The following is a 16,845-nucleotide window of genomic DNA, read 5'->3' as shown; positions in this document are numbered from 1 at the left end:
CTGAATTGTCATTTCCTAGCACAAAGAGCTGAATTGTCATTTCCTAGCTTTTCAGTGTGTGAATATAATGTTGATCTGATTCTAAACAACTTTCAAATGCAATTTCCCATCCTAAAACCAATCAACCAGAACCTCCATCATGTAAAACTATTTCATGAGGAAGAGGGTTGGGCAGAAATATCACATTGACTTTTTAGGGGATTTTACTTTTGTTTGCTGAGCCTGGGAACAACAGTGTGTAATTTTAGTCTCTGTATGGAATGCTGTACAGTTTTAAATCATTGTATCCATTCCCCCCAGAAAATGAAGGACACCCAGTCTAGATAGCTCTTTCCTCATCCATCTAGCTCCTTCTTAATCTGATTTTCTATTACTCCTCTGGTTTCCAACCCCTTGATAATGCTTTACTTTTGAAATATTTTTTTCTTCCTTTAAAAAATGGTAATCTTGTATTAATTTCTCCCTCAGACTGCGGAGAAACTGAACAAGACATGCTAAAGTTATTATTGCTACCCCTTATAAAATATAAATTCAAGTTAACATTTACCTTATAAAGGACAGAATCAGATATTGTAGATTTAACTTTAAAAATATACTTTTCAAAAACTTCTAAGAGGGCAACCTAAAGTGAAGGTTAATGTTTATAGTGCAGCAAAGTTTTTTAATAAAAATCCATATTTTTTTTAACATCATAATATTAATCTACTACTTGAAATATTATTGTGCTATTGACACAGGTGCAGTTTTGGACAGTACATTTTAGCAATGAAATCCCTACTTGAAGAATTCAGGAGGTACATTAAAATACAGAAAAGAAAATATTACATTTCCCTTCCTTGGAACATTTGATAGAAAGTACAACCCTAAAGGAGATCTGTGCACAAGAAGTTCAAAGGACTGGCTATAGTTCTGACAAGTCAGCCACTGAATCAAGCCTTCTACATCTCAATCTAATATTATAATCCCGATCAGATGCATAAGATTATATAATACTCATTCCCAAAATGTGGGAGATTATTCTTTAAAAGGAAGTAGTGTCCACAAGTTCTTTCAGTTTCATGTATTTCTCAGAGTAATTCAACAGATTTAAAGAAACGTATACAGCAAAACATAAAGTACAGAAAAGCTAGTATTGCATTGTAGAATGTATGATAATTACTCAAGAGAATCATGCTGGTGGAATAAGTTATGCCAAGGAGAACATTTGCTTCTGCCCTCTAAAAAAAAAAAAAAAAAAAGTGAAATAGTTTACTTTTCAGGAAAAATTGAAGACTGATGCTAGAAAAGCACAGAGAAGATGCACAATAACTAATACTTGAACTGCTTGCAATTTTTCTTGCTGCTGCTTTGAAAAAGGAATCTTTAGAAAATGTAATTTATTTTCTAAAAAAATATTTTCTAAATGTCCAATCATATTTACAGATGTCCTATTGCTCTTCTAAAATTTTATGATATCTGTATACACACACACACATATATATGCATATTTGGAAGTACAATACTGAATGTAGACACAGAAGTTAATTTCAGATCTTCCAACAGAACAGAACAAAAAGAGTCACTTAATGTCTTCCTCTGTTTATAGATCTGCTTCCCTCTTTTCTGGCAGATAGTAGGGAGTCCAAGTAAGACTGAATTGCTCTTGTACTAAGTACTGCAAAAGTACAGACTAAAATGTCACTCATAGTTTTCTTTAAACAGAGAGACAGTAAACGTATAAAAAAAAAGAGTAGAGTGTTTGCAATAGTAGCAATGGTTGAAAAGCCTATGTTCAAGTGTCTTATGAATTTTGGACTATTGACCTATATTAGGCCAGAAAAGAACCTCAAAAATGAAAGGAAAATATTAAAGACAATTTTAAATCACAGAGTAAATTTTCCCCTTCCACAGCTAGAACTGAACACAAAATATAATAAGGAGGTGACCTGCTATACCTTATCTTCATAGAAAACAGAGTGACAAGTACATGTATTGCTATATCTGCTATAATATGCTCTTAGATTACCAACTAGAAAAACAAAAAGGACAGAGTGGACCTCCTGTAGCACTGAATTCCTGCTCATGAAGAGATTCCTACCTCCAAGTGCAATAGAACCCTTGTTTCCTTGCAATTTAAATTCTATGCAAGTTTTGAATGTTATCTCTAAAAAGAAAAACTGGTAATAAGTAGATAAATTATGTTTCATATATGCAAATTCCAATCTGACAAGTTTGTAAGAGAAACAGGTTGCACGAAGAAATTACCCTTTAGTGGTATTAAAAATAATATCATGCATTTGCTGTATGATGCAAACTAGGAACTAAAGAACTCAAGTCCTTTTAAACAGTTATGCTAAATACCTTTTCTTCTAGAACAGGTTCCTTGAACACTTGGTTTCCATTTCATACCTGGGGGTCAACACAGCACAGCTGCTATGTAATCTCCCATCCTCTATGCATGTTTGTTGAACAATTTTCTCATTGACCTGCATCCTATTTTTCCTCAACTCTTCTAGTTTGTCAAGAGCATTTGTTACCCTTCCAATATTGGTTTGATCTGCAAAAGTAATAGGAATACTTTGTATTCCATTACTGAATTATGGAAATATTTATCAGAGGGCACAGGCAGATCTTGGTGCAATACCATTTGATACAGCCTTCCAGTTTCACAGTGGCATTAATAACACTTCCCAGTACAGTCTTTTCAACAATTTATGTCCACACTATAGCAAGTTATTTTAAGTCACACAGGTTTAACTTCATAGGATATTATCACGGGCGTCACCAAAAGCCTTACAGAAGCCAGGACATGACTCAAAGGCATGATTTTCAAACCAGAAAAAGAAATTAGCTTAAGTTAATGCTTCTGACAAATTCTTGCTGGTCTTGCTTATTCACTTGTTGTCTTTTAGATAACTTAGAACTACTGAAAGGATTACTTCTTGCTTTTCTTCAGATGCCGAACTCATTAGTCAGGTACTGTCAAATTAACCAAAAATAGGCTCCCTCCCCACATTAGAAATAAAAAAAACCCACAACATCATCCATCCATCCACGAGACTCTATAGATGAATTAGCATTTATCTGTAATGATATTAATTATTTACCAGGACAAAAGGACAAATTTAATATAAGTATTTTGTCCTAGTCAATCTTTAATACCCACCCCTTCAAACTTACTCTCAGCTTTATATTTGATCATGCATTTTTCTTTGTCTTCACTTCAAAAATTTGAAATTTTTTTCCTTCTGGCATCCACGACTTTTTCCTTAATCTCCTTCCTCTTATAAGTACAGTACTTAAAGGAAATACTAAGTATTACTAGCTGCATCTAACTAGGCCTGATCTTATTGCTCAACTTTCCACTGTTATGTGCACCTTTCTTGAGATTCAGATCATTAAAGAGTTCATTATTAAGCTGGTTGCTATTACACCTCCTATTTTCTTCCATTTGAAGAGATACCATAGATGTTCAACACAATTCTTTCAACAGCCTGCAAAGTCCAAGTACCTTTCTACCTTTGATATTTCCCATCCCTACTTAATAACAACACTGGCACTTCTAGACCACAGTAAGTCTTTTCCTTGTCTTTATTCTGCTGCTTCCTTCCCTTCCTAGAAGTTTATTATTTTAATTTCATAGCCATTTTCCTCCCATATCATAACACATGCAAATTTTAGGTTATTTTTAAACCTCCATAATTTGCATAAACCAATTAAGTCTTCTCCAAATCAGAATATAAAATTTTATTATGAAATAGAGTTTACCTTATTAAAGTGCAATTTTATGTGACCTTAGATGCTTCAAGGGTGGGATGGTCATTAATCTCACATTCATACCCTGAAGCAGACATTTTCAAGTAAGCATACATCTCTGTTCCTAAAGAGGACATTTCTTGTGCAGAAGAGCTACCTTTGTTAAAGAAGGGCTGAAATAATCACAGTCAGAAAATGGGCATGATTGGTGATTGCAATGGAAGACTAACTGGAGGGTGTTTAACAACTGTGCATCCAGTAAAATAACCAAAGAAAAAGCCAACCGTATCTTAGGCTGCATCAAAAGAAGCGTGACCAGTAGGTCGAGGGATGTGATTCTGCCCCTCTGCTCCGCTCTCATGAGACCCCACCTGGAGCACTGTGTCCAGCTCTGGAGTCCTCAGCACAGGAAAGACGTGGACCTGTTAGAGCGGGTCTAGAGGAGGGACACAAAAATGATCGGAGGGATGGGACTCCTCCTGTAGGAGGACAGGCTGAAAGAGTTGGGGTTGTTCAGCTTGGAGAAGAGAAGGCTCTGGGGAGACCTTATTGCAGCCTTTCAATACTTAAAGGGGGCTTATAAGAAAGACGGGAACAGGCTTTTTCGTAGGGCCTGTTGTGGTGGGACAAGGGGTAATGGTTTTAAACTAAAAGAGGGTAGATTTAGAGTAGATGCAAGGAAGAAATATTTTACGATGAGGGTGGTGAAACACCGGAACAGGTTGCCCAGAGGTGGTAGATGCCCCATCCCTGGAAACATTCAAGGTCAGGCTGGACGTGGCTCTGAGCAACCTGATGTGGTTGAAGATGTCCCTGCTCATTACCGGAGGGGCTGGATGAGATGACCTTTAAAGGTCCCTTTCAACCCAAACTATTCTAGGATTCTATGATTACATTTTCAAATACTTAATAAAAGGAAGGCTATTTATGAAGTCATAGCTCTACATGATCTATTGAAGTACACTTGTGAATGCTTACAAGAATACAATATTTCATTAAAAGAGCTAGCAGAACAGTTAGGAAGGCCAAGGTCTCACTTGGACTGATAAAACTGGGTCAAGTCCTTTGTAAAAGGGGAAACAGCAACAAGAAAAAAAAAACAAAAAAACCCAAAAAAAACCATGCAAGTGCTTGTACAAGAAATTATGTACAGATAACATTAGAAACCTGTTAGGTAAACATTGCATAAATCACTAAAAGGTAGAAAAAAAGTGGGGTTAGTAGATAACACGTAATTTAAAAGCAATATAAACAAAATGCTGAAAAAATATGTTAATGTTAAGCAGCTCAAAATTCTATTACAATCTAACTTTGTCATAAATTTTAAAGTTCATGAAATATAAAAAACCTATACAAAAAGTTTTGGCTAAATAAAAGGAGATTAATATCTGAATAAGCAGATTTTCCATTAAAATAATCACACATACATATTTCAGTGAGAAATTTTTTTTCTTCTACAAAAGAAGAATTGACTTGCTAAAAGCTGAGCACAGTCTGGTAGCCTATTTGGCTTTAACCTGAAGATCAAATATTTAATTTTTCAAGTGCGGGAACTTAAAAAATACTGAGAAAGGTTCACTGAGTAAAGTAAATGATTAAAAAAAATAAATGAAGGCAACCAATTGAGCATAAAAATATACATATAAAGCATCTTGGGTTTTAGACAGTATACAATAATTTCTCAAAACTCTAAAGAGAAAACTACTCTTCTTCAAAAGTACTTACAATATGTGGAAAAACAATATACATATGGTCCCCAAGGTGAAAAAGGACTATAGGATCCATGAACCAGTGGTCAACATATAAAGTCTTATCATAGAAATATTGTAAACATTTTTCTTAATTGGGACCTCAATCATCTTTGGTATAACAGACTCCTAGGGAATCTCTGATGACACATTTTATATCCAACTTAAATAAGAGGGAAAAGAAACTGTTTAAACATTTTGCATTTAAATTATGCATCACGTAAAAATGCAGTATACATATATGATCACAGTTTAGAATGGATCTTTTCTTTTAATAAAATGCTCCTGGCCTATAAATATAAAATTTTAATTGTTCTGGCCAAAGATCCACTTCTGGAAGGGGTCTGATGGATTACAGGATGCCAAGCTCGGATGTTCTCCGTTTCCTGTAAGGCACATATGTAGTGCTGCATTGTACAGAGTTTGATCCTAAAGTGGGTAAAAAAAGGAGGGAAAAAAAGAAAGTGAACAAACAAGGAGTATGCTATTTCCCCCTACTCTTCATTTTTTGCCAAGTTCATTGTTGTTAAAAAGAGTAAGGCCATACAGGTAGTGCAGAGGGGGGCCTAGCTAACGAATATGAGTAGTTATGCAAGTGCCAACTTGTATTGGTAGGAAATTTTTTTAAAATATTTTATAAGATACAAAACATTTGGATGACTTCCAGGTGGATGCCCAGACACACACACTAAAGGAGATCAACTGTTTTTGTAAGTGACATTTCTACTTTACATTTAAAATAGTGAAATCATCAACTTTTTCTCTGGTAACTGAAAAGCTGATATTATCTATGTTTTCCTCCCAGAAATAAACTTACTCCTTTTTTGCTTCAGAGTTGTGTTTCATTGGGGTTTTCTCTTTTATTGGAAATCAAAAATTAACTTATATAAAAGATCACTGATAAGATGCCGATTCACTGCACAGTCTAGATACCTTTTGATGCAGCCATTGCTCTTCTTCAACAGCAAAGGTTTTCTGGCCTTTGTAGTTACATTCATGAAGCTGCACAGGTCCTTTAGAAGCATGCAGACAAAGCTCCTTCTGAATGTTATGTCGAATTTCATGGTGTGCAGAATATTCAAAGTACTATTTAAATAATTTTTAAAAAATTCAGTAAATGAATACAAACAAGAGCATAAAACTAAATTAACTCTTCTTTTGTTATTCAACAGTTTGAGACTACAGAATCATTTTTCACATTTTTAGCATACACACTTTAAAAGTGTTTACAAAACTAAAAGCATTTTTTAATACTAATGCAATGGAATATATTTAGAAGTACTTAAATGTTTAAGTTGCAAATGACACTTGGTCCATACACATTATGATGAAAAATCTCATTACTTGCTCCCCCAGGAATCATAAATAATTCAAGGAGACAAACTGAAGAGTAGAGATAGTTGCATGGATAACATAAATTTTGGCATTTCATAACTTTAAAAATTTTTATTCCATTTTTGTTGCTGGATTTTGTTTTTTCTTAGAGCAACAGAAACCAAAAATTCATCACATGGAACAATACTCATTGCCATACGTCAGCTTTTGCTGCTCGGTCTAAACAATAAAGGCTGATAATATGATGCTGTTATGTTCTCTTATGAGCTAGCCATTAGAAAAATAATACAAGCACGTATTTTGTGAGAGAATTTTACCATTATTTCCTGACAGCAGAGTACGCCTAAGGCTCAGGAATCCTAGGCTATAATTCAGGTCTTAACAGGGATTTAATTCTAACAGTTACAGACACAGCTGTCCTTTTATACCTCTCATCCTACCCTACCATCCTGGTCTCTTCCTTTTTCCCTCATTAAACAGCAGAGTTCCTATCATTACATCCCATTACCACTGTTTCTTGGCTCCATATGTCACCCATATCTTTCCTTTGACTATTAAGACCAGGCTCAGTTAGCTCCCTGTGGCTTTCAACTATCTATCCAATTGGTCAGCTTCTGCCTCCTCACTGCCTTGGCATCAATGGGAATAGCGCTGAGGGACAAACAGGTATCTCACTCTTAAGTCTCTGCGCCCAACATTACTCCCTGAAACAGGTGCCGATAGGAGTGACCTGCTTAGTCACTTAGCTCTCAGACATAATAATTTACCCTAAATCTGTTAATCTGACTTAATCTGTTCTGATTTATCTTTTGAACTCCACAATCTCTGCGAGCTCTGAAAATACGACTTGAAAGCTAGGTTTAAAACTTCATTAATTTTGGATATTGAGATGTTATTGTTCCCAGCCCCAGAATATTCTAAATAGAAAGAATGATAAACAATTGATGTACAACTCTGAAAACTATGTTCTCTCTTCCACTCCCTTCTCCTATCTCAAATATATGAATGAATAAGACAGGTAGCATGGAAAATTTCAGCCTACGCTGCTAAAGTCAGGTAAAGAACATAATACAACTGAAAACAGAGTACTGTAATGCGAAGAGTTAAGTAAGCAAATATGCCCTTCTCTTGAGCATTACCAGCACAACCTGTATTAAAATTCTCAGAAGGCTAGCATTTAAGGGATTTAGATTGTTATTTTATGGCAGGAGGAAAACCAAAAAACACAACACTTGAAAGCATAGTTTTAGTACAGTCCAAGATAATTTAGAGAGAGATGACAATAGAAGCATACAGCAGATCTCTTAAGACAATATCTTGGTACAGTCTTCCCACGTTAATGACTGTGACAATGTGAAAAGGCTAATATAGTATTAACCCACAACAGAATAAAAAAAAAAAAAGTTCAGTACTGTAAGGAGCTAATGTAACAGTGTAGTTAATCTAGACAGTATTCCATGGCTTTTAAGACTGAAGTTTTTACTTAAAAAAAAAAAAAAAAAAATTAAAACTATATTCTAACAAAAGCTTTTAAACCTTTGTTGACCTTTAGTTATTAAGGATCTACAGTTAATACACTTTATTCCCCAAATAACTCTTTAAGGCAACAGAGAAGTGTTCATTTCTGGACAGGGAAGATGTTACTTTTATTACTATTACAGTAGTGCCTGAAGTATCTGACATCTATTGCAAGTCATACTCTAGAAGAAACAGAGCACCATTCCTGCTTCCAAGAGCTATGCATCAAAGAGAGCTCTTCTTGGACAAATTCAATCATATTATTCACTTGCATTAGCCAGTACAGGAGAGACCACTTTGACCTCACATTATGAGGCTGCAAGCATGATAGGGAAGGTGGCTCAGGCCTGGCCACTTGGTCTCCCATTGGCCGGATTCCCGCCAACATCTTCCTTGACAGTGCAAGTCCTGGTGGCAGAGAAAGAAGCAATAGGAGGAAGCATAAGGAAAGGGAGAATTAAGACAACAACACTTACAAGAAAGTAGTAAGGGTAGGATGAAAAGGTTTTGCACAGAAAGGAGAGATCAAGTGAAGCAGTGCAATTGTGTTAAAAATCTGAATCTGTATGCTGAACATAAAATGTTAGAAGTGGGACACAACATGAAGAGCAGTATGAAATTTTCCTTGAACAATATATATATAGGAATTAACTCTCAGAGAGAGAGAGAGAGAGAGAGAGAGAGAGAGAGAGAGAGAGAGAAATTCCATATTTAAAATGAGTCTATTTCTCTAAAAGAAATGAAGAACTTTAATATGGTAAAGTTACAGCTGAACAGACCATAAAAATCAAGTATCAAATATTTTACCTGATTTCCTCCAAGTCCATGACAAGAATACATAATCAATGGTTTGCCACCATGGTTATTTTCACCAACATCCAGACACATGCGGTTACCTAAGTTTTTTAACTAAAGAAAGGGCGTTATCAGAAAAAAAAAAAAAAAAAAAAAAAAAAAAAAAAAAGAAGCTCAGTGGGGATGACAAAAAATTAAACTGTCTCACTTGCATACAAAACTCACCTTTGGCTTAACAACAATTACAGCTGTTAGTTCATTTTTACCTTCTGTTATGCTCAAATCTAAAAATCCCAGTCTCAGAGTTAATATTTTCTTACCAAAAGCCTAGTAACTACATTATGGTTGTCTACAACCACACACTGTGAATTATTAGGCTACTGGTACACAAGGTTACTGTTAGTCAAATTACAATTTGAACAGATACACGTCAAATATTCAAAATTGGAGGAAGGGGAAGTGATAAACATTGCTAAACATTCACATTCACCTCAAGCTAAGAATTACTAGTTGTTTAGTATTTTGTTGGCTTTAGCAATACAATGTCTAAGAAGTTATTTGGCAGAGGAAATGCAATGGTCTTCAAAAAAATTTATGTATAACTATAAACACACATTTTCCTCATCACAAACCTAATTCTGAAAAGCAAACAGCTGTCCAGTTTTCCTCATTAACATGAACTAAAAATTCTCTCAGATTTCTTACTATATAAAGCTAAATTTACTTTGATAATTCAAGAAAACTCTGACCACTGGCTTAGTAATTTTGTGTTGTTTTAACCGTTAGTGATGCGCAGAATGTTGCTTATCTTAACAGGTTGCAAGATCCCGTTAAGCAAGGCTACTGTTAGTTATTAAGAAGCTTTGCTTAAATTTCATATCACCATTGACAAAGCTACAAAATATTCAAATAGCAAGGTATGCAGAAGAGATTCTTTGTCCAGAATAGTGACAGAAAACCCTAGAGCAATTAATGATAGCTGAAACGTAAATGCTATGGCTAAGGTAGCACAAAAGATTAGCAAACTTCCTGGATTATGGAAGACTATAGAAAATAATTAAACTTACATATCCAGAAAACAAAGGATTCAGGTCTGGCACATATGCTTCTGGATAAACGTTACTGAGATACCAAGTAAAATTTTTACACTGCAGACGCTGCCTTAAATCAAGTCTTTTTGAGATGTCTCCAAACGTTTTCTGTTAGAGAAAGGGAAGTAAGGAAGGAGGGAAAAGAAATATACTAATGTTACTAATATCAATTTTGTACATACAAATCTATGATATTCTGTATTGTACCATTAAACAAGTTCTAAGCTTCATTTGTTGCTTTTTTTTTTTTTTCTTAATACTGTACTACTATGGTTACTGCTGTTTGTTTTTCAGGATCATAACAGCACTGACATCCCTGCAGCATTTCAAAGCACGTGCAAGAAAAATACATTGCAACATGGAAAGAATAGGTGTCCTTAGTCCCAAGAGGGTTTTAGCACAGTGCCATGAAGTGGGAAAGTACAAACAAGACCATACTGATGACCACTATAAAGCTAATTGATCTCACTAAAAAGAGTGAGCTGAAATAATGAATTGGATTAATTAAATAATTAGCATAATAATCAGTACAATGCAGACTCTCCCAGACAAAATTCAGTTGTCTAGCTGCTAAACATGCGTAGGAAATCTAATGCTATTAGTGATAAAATATTCATAAAAAAAATATCATATAAAGGGAGAAAAAACAGCTTCTTGAAGAAAACTCTAGATTCCAGCTGGTGAAAGACGAAAGTCCCAGAAAACTTACAAAAATAAATAAACCAACAACCCAAATGCCTGAATTTAACTTAAGTTTTTAAGCAGATAGAGACAGGATAGATATCTATCAATGAATAAGCTTTATTTTGCAGCTGAAGGAAAACAAAACCTGCTTTTTAAGTAAAAATACTAAGCAACTTGAGACTAATGAGACATCATGTTTCTCACTCCAAGTTAGTTCGCTTTTTCTGTGCTCAGTATCTTTTCTCACACTCTTCTGGTAGTTCCGGTAACTGTTCAATGCAAACAACCCTGGATTTTAGAGGATGTATAAGAAAACCCCTACCAATCAAAAAACCCCACCACACAAAACAACACTATCACCACCCAAACACTTAAGTTTTTCATGTTTGTTGGGGCCACAGCATTAAGCAAATTGAACTTTGTCTTTTCGTTAAAATATCTAAAATCCTTACATACAATCCTTACATACTTTGTCAATAAATAACTTTTGCTCACCAAAACTTTCAACGCAGCAAGCGTGATTTCTAATACCACCACCACCACCTACTTGTTTCACAATTTTTGCTGCCTCTGTGTTTCTTCGGTAAAATATTTCTTTGTATTCATCCATCCAGACTTCTGCAAGGCGGACTTGATTACGTGTGATCACTTGAGTACCTTTTGGGAAAGTATGGGGGGACTTGCTGCGAAAGACATGGCCAACAACAGAGCAAGGCATGATCTCCAACTGTCCACCACATTGCCATACCTAATAATAACATTTTTAGTGTAAGTGCACTTCAATTAGAATTAAGAGGGTGGAAAAAAAATTCAGCAACGTTATCGTTCATCAGAAAAAAACCCAAACCACTAGCAAGAATGCATATATCAGGCATACCATAAGTTAATTTCCTAATCAGGTAAACCCTGGAAATGTACATTTCAGCTATCAACCCTGAACACATTTAAAAAAAAATAAAAATCAGTTCAGTGAACATGTTTGTATTTTATTTCATTGGTCATTACTAATTAATTTTCCATATCCTAGTTGGCTGATTCAGCAGAGAAGTCAAGATTTAATACTAATTTGTCCTCAAAAATCCTGTACACTGTCAGTACAGAGACCACTGCTAATTAAGTAGCTAAACTTACTCTGAAAGACATTTCTATATTTTCACCTCCCCATATTTCCATTTCTTCATCGTAGCTTCCAATGTGTTTGAAGTAGTCTTTTGATATTGAAAAGAGACCTCCAGCAAAAGTAGGTGTTCTGCAACAAGAGAAATTTACTGAGGAAGACAGAATTCAAATAGGTAGTCTTTTTTAAATACAGGTGCAAAGACATGGTATAATTGTTCTAGGAAGTTTTCATGCATTTGTCAGTGTTTCACTGCATTGATACATTTTCCTGGCATAGATAATACTTCAAGCAATTAAATCTGCCCACATCGAGTCTCATTTGACAGTTTTATTTTCATTTATTAACAACTGGTTTAGACTAATGTCTGCTGGTATAAAAGAAAGCATGAGGAAAAATAACCTATTTTCCCTGTATGGAGGATATCAAGCAAAGTTATTACTCCTCCAGATGAGTAACCTGTCTGCAGCCAAAGCATGTACAATTATCGTCAAATGCACCACTGTAACGGTCTAGTATTTTGGTGCTCTGAACCTTTGTTGTCATCCTTTCAAGGGTGATGAATGAGGAGCCAGAATCTGTGGTACTGTCTCTGAAAAGAACTGTTTATAATCCTCCTCTCCCTCCTACCCCTGATAAAAAAAAATATATAGAAATTGCTTATTATTTTCCTAGTGTATGTAGAAAAAAGGTAATGCAGAGCAATTAGCGTCTTAAGGAGGTTATATTTTTATGAAAGCTTTAAAATTTACAATGCGGTTCTTAAAGAAAGTGTGACAAAAACTGCCTAAGATGCTAAGACTTCTGATCATACTCATCTGAAGAACTAGTTCATTTACTAACTGCTGTTCATAAAAAAAAAAAATGACAACTGAAGGATTTAAAATATTATTCAAATTATGTTTACCTAATTGGATAGGTTTCATCTTTTCTTCTTTTATTTTCATGTTTAGGAAGAGACTCCCATCCAAATGACAAACTCCAATCAAAATTTCCTCTGTTGTGGCTATGCCCGTAAGGAGATGGTTTACTGAATTCAAAAGTGTTGAGATCTATAGAAGCAATATCAGGGCTTACAACAGCGACAGGGTTCTCAGCTATTCTTGCCAATAATGGCTCTAGCCAGCCATAAAAGCATTCACCTATGGAGAAAATGGGAACAAGCATTGAACTTGTACTTGGCTATAAAATAGTACACAGGGAATATTTTAACATGCTCACAGCAAGCCAATACACACTGCTTTTAAACAGCATTGCTAAATATACTTTCAATCATATAAAATAGCAATAGGAAGGATGATACAGTACTAAAGTTCATAATTCATAAAAAATCTGCAATGTTAAATCAAAGACAACAGCGTTATAAACCAGACTTGGCATAGTTAGAGGTTACACTTACAATGAGCATCCAGAAAGGTAAGGGTCTCTCCTGTTGCTACTGAAGCTCCCAACAACCGTGCAGTGATTAGACCTTTCCTTTCCTTTTGACGGACTACTTTAACTATTTGAAATTGTTTCACATATTCATCTAGTTTGTCATGCAGGTATTCTACAAAGAGAAATCAGTTTCAGGATATTCAGTGTATATACATGCCACTGCCTAAAATTTTACATTATTAAACTAACAGGATAAACAATTCACACTAATCCCAGGAATGATGTCAACATCAAAGCAGTAAACAATTCCTGACTGTTGAACCTTATTTTTAGGGACTGAGTTTTGTTGGGGGTGGGGGCATAGGAAGAGGTGACTGGCAGAGAACAGGGGATGGAACACTAAAAATATTCTAAAAGAGAAAGGACATGTGTTAGTACATCTCTTCTGCAGTATTAGCAGTTTGAATATCAATTCAAAATCCATTTTCAGAGCAGAGAGATCATGTACCTACTTACTCAAGTTATCTGCAGAACATGCACATTTTTTCCTTAATGACAGCATATTTTACACACAGTTTTCAAAGGCTACAATATTTACAACAGCAACAGAAGCTATACAAAAAACTCTTTAAATGTGCAAAATTTGAGAAATAGCCCCACATCCCTCATTAAACATCCCACATCACCTTCTTTCCTCTGCCCATCCTTAGTATTAAGCTGCACTACTGAACATACTTCACATCCAAGTCTGTCAGTATACTAAATACAGACTTGCAAAAAGTGTAAATACATTAATATAAGCGTGTATGTATAGACATGTTCATCTAAAGTTAAGCATATAAAGTTTTTTGAACTTGCATTTGTGATCATACTCAGTATACATTCAATTATTTTGGGCAGTCAGCTTGAGTAGTGAAGATTATTTTTCCATTAAATAATTTTACTTTCTAGGAAAGACAGTACCCTTCATATTAATGAAATTAATTTGCATAAAGACAATCTCTATGATAAAATGCAAATTGCTACAATCATTAGCCGATTTACCCTTGGATACTTTGTTCTATAAACTGTAATTGGTTTGAAGCACAAATTACAGAGCTACTTGTCATGCAGCCAGTTATACAGTTTAAGCAGTACCAGAATTGGAATAATCAGAAATAGGGTTTAAAAACCTTTTAAGGTTTTTAAGAGGACAAGAATTTCATATTTGACTACAGCCTCATGAAAAAAAGATGAAGAGAACTATTTTATAAAAAAAGACAGGAACAAACCCACTTAGAATACCATTATACATGGTAATAGTGGTAAAGAGATATCCCCTTTTAACCAATTTATTTGCAATCCTAACATGTCTTAAATTTAAAAAAAAAAAAAAAAAGAAAAAAATCAAGAGATAATAGAAAGACTTCTTACCATCTACACTGGCATCATCCACCAAAATAATCTCCTTTAGCAATATGGCAGGAGATGTATACATCACGCTGTGAACCGTTCTGAGCAGAGTGGACCATGCTTCATTATGAAAAACTATTATAACACTTGTGGTTGGCAATGGCGGGCAACGCTTAAACTTTTGTTCAATACATCTACAGATTAGAAAGTGTCAAGTGTTACAAGATGGACAAAAAGTTCTGACTCAAACTCTTAAGAAACTTCTCTTTCTAGTACAAAGCTCTGTAAGTATGGACATTAAATATTTCAGCTTCTCCACTTTCTATCCCAGTTTTGGAACACAAAGACAGGTGCTCCAACTGGATAAGTTGTACAAATTTTTTTTTAAAAAATACGATGAATAAGAATTCCACTTGAACAACTGACTCAGTTCTGCTTCTGTCTCACAAACATTTAAGTACATTTCATATAGCATCCCGGTCTTGTTCAGAAAAAAAATATGTTATTCTATTGAGAGCAGCAAATACTGAGCTGCAAAATCAGACTTTATGTCACCATTACTGTTGAAACCCCAAAAAACCAAAGAAGAATATTTATTAGAAGAATGCAGAGTTTGCAAGGAAAAATAGAACAGATCCAATTCAGAACTTCAAAATCTTGTAGAAATACCATATAATCCTTAAGGCAGCATATCCCATTCAACGTAAACAATTTTAAACCCACAGTTTTTCAACACTGATATATTCTGAACATAACTTTAAATCCAACTGCAAGTCAAGATGACAAGACAACACTTCTGTACTCATAAGCTGCACACTTACTATTTATTGCCTGTCAATTTTAGAGACCAGAAGACTCTCCAAGGTAATTATCACAGCCATTGCCTCACAAAGTACACAGGCAAAAACTCACCGGTTATGCTCTAGCAAAGGTTATTGTGAGCTGCACCATGTGTAACGTGATGTTCGTACTACCTGCAGCAGCTCAGTTATGTTAGTCACTTCTGACACAGATAGCTGAGAATTTATAATCTGACACTGAGAGAGACTGCTTATAACCAAAATCCAAGTCCTACAGTCTCCACTAACAAAATTTTTCAATGTGCAACAGTTTACAATTCCTAATTTATTAAATTATTCTGGTAGTTTTATTAACACTGCATACTAAAAAAAAAAAAAAAAAAGAAAAAAAGGGTGGTGGCATGGAATAGTGTTTACATTGGGAAAAAGTTTAAACCACATTTTTAGTTTTCTTCTAAGTAAAACTTAGCAGGCTTCCAGAAAGTCACTCAGAAAGTGTAGCTTAAAGGCAAAAGCAGAAAACCTTATTTAAATATAGTTACTTCGAATTCAAAACCATGAAAGAAGTGAGCATTTCTAAACATTCTTGGCTTTGGCACTGTGGATCATTATGTACAGCCAATCATTATGTATAGCTAGGAGACTTCCCTAAACTATCACCTAATGCTGAACTCAAATCACTTTGCAGGATACATTTCTGACAAGTTTTTCAACTATCAGGACATACACATTTCAACGTACTCAGGAGGTCGAGTGTCTGGTCCAAGATCTCGATGTAAAGAAATCCTATCACTTGCAAATGCATTAAAACAGTGTTTTTCTTCTCCACGCTGTTTTTCTTTCTGCTCTTCTGAATTTAAGTTGACGGTTTTAAATGCTTTACCAGAAGCTCCAGGAGCATTAGGATCTTGAAGGGGTCGATCTAGAAAGGGTTTTAGTTCCACTGCAGTATAGTGTCCTGGCAAACAGTGTCTCCCTCCAGGAATCTTAGTTTGCCTAACGGGTGCTTTTATTTGCATTTTTGGCTTTGCACCTTTGATATTGTTCACAGCATTTAACACAAGACCCAATACATGACTTTTCTTTCCAACAACTGGCTCAATCCCTGCTTCATCTTTAAAATCTTGAACACCCACTTCTCTTTGTAATAAAAATAAAAATACCAGAAAGACAAACACAATAATGCTAAATTTCCAAAGTTTCCAGTGAAAAAATAAGTTCTTGAATAGTTTAGGTGTTTTTTTCAAAGCCAT

General features: G+C 34.9%; 1 protein-coding gene across 1 annotated transcript; it reads right to left on the bottom strand.

Annotated features, from left to right (window-relative positions):
* Positions 1 to 5,789: 5,789 nt before the first annotated feature.
* On the bottom strand, positions 5,790 to 16,845 carry GALNT3 (polypeptide N-acetylgalactosaminyltransferase 3; the record flags this gene model as incomplete). The annotated part of the gene is made up of 10 exons (XM_082311756.1): positions 5,790 to 5,912; positions 6,417 to 6,569; positions 9,144 to 9,245; positions 10,199 to 10,330; positions 11,454 to 11,654; positions 12,038 to 12,155; positions 12,931 to 13,165; positions 13,423 to 13,572; positions 14,814 to 14,986; positions 16,334 to 16,845. The coding sequence occupies 10 exons, from the start codon at positions 16,843 to 16,845 to the stop codon at positions 5,790 to 5,792; spliced, it is 1,899 nt and encodes a 632-aa protein (XP_082167882.1).

This window comes from Platalea leucorodia (genome assembly GCF_965183815.1).
Source record: "Platalea leucorodia genome assembly, chromosome: 5".
Classification (NCBI taxonomy): Eukaryota; Metazoa; Chordata; class Aves; order Pelecaniformes; family Threskiornithidae; genus Platalea; species Platalea leucorodia.
The sequence above is the reverse complement of the archived record's forward strand: the minus strand, read 5'-3'. Positions and strand labels throughout refer to the sequence as shown.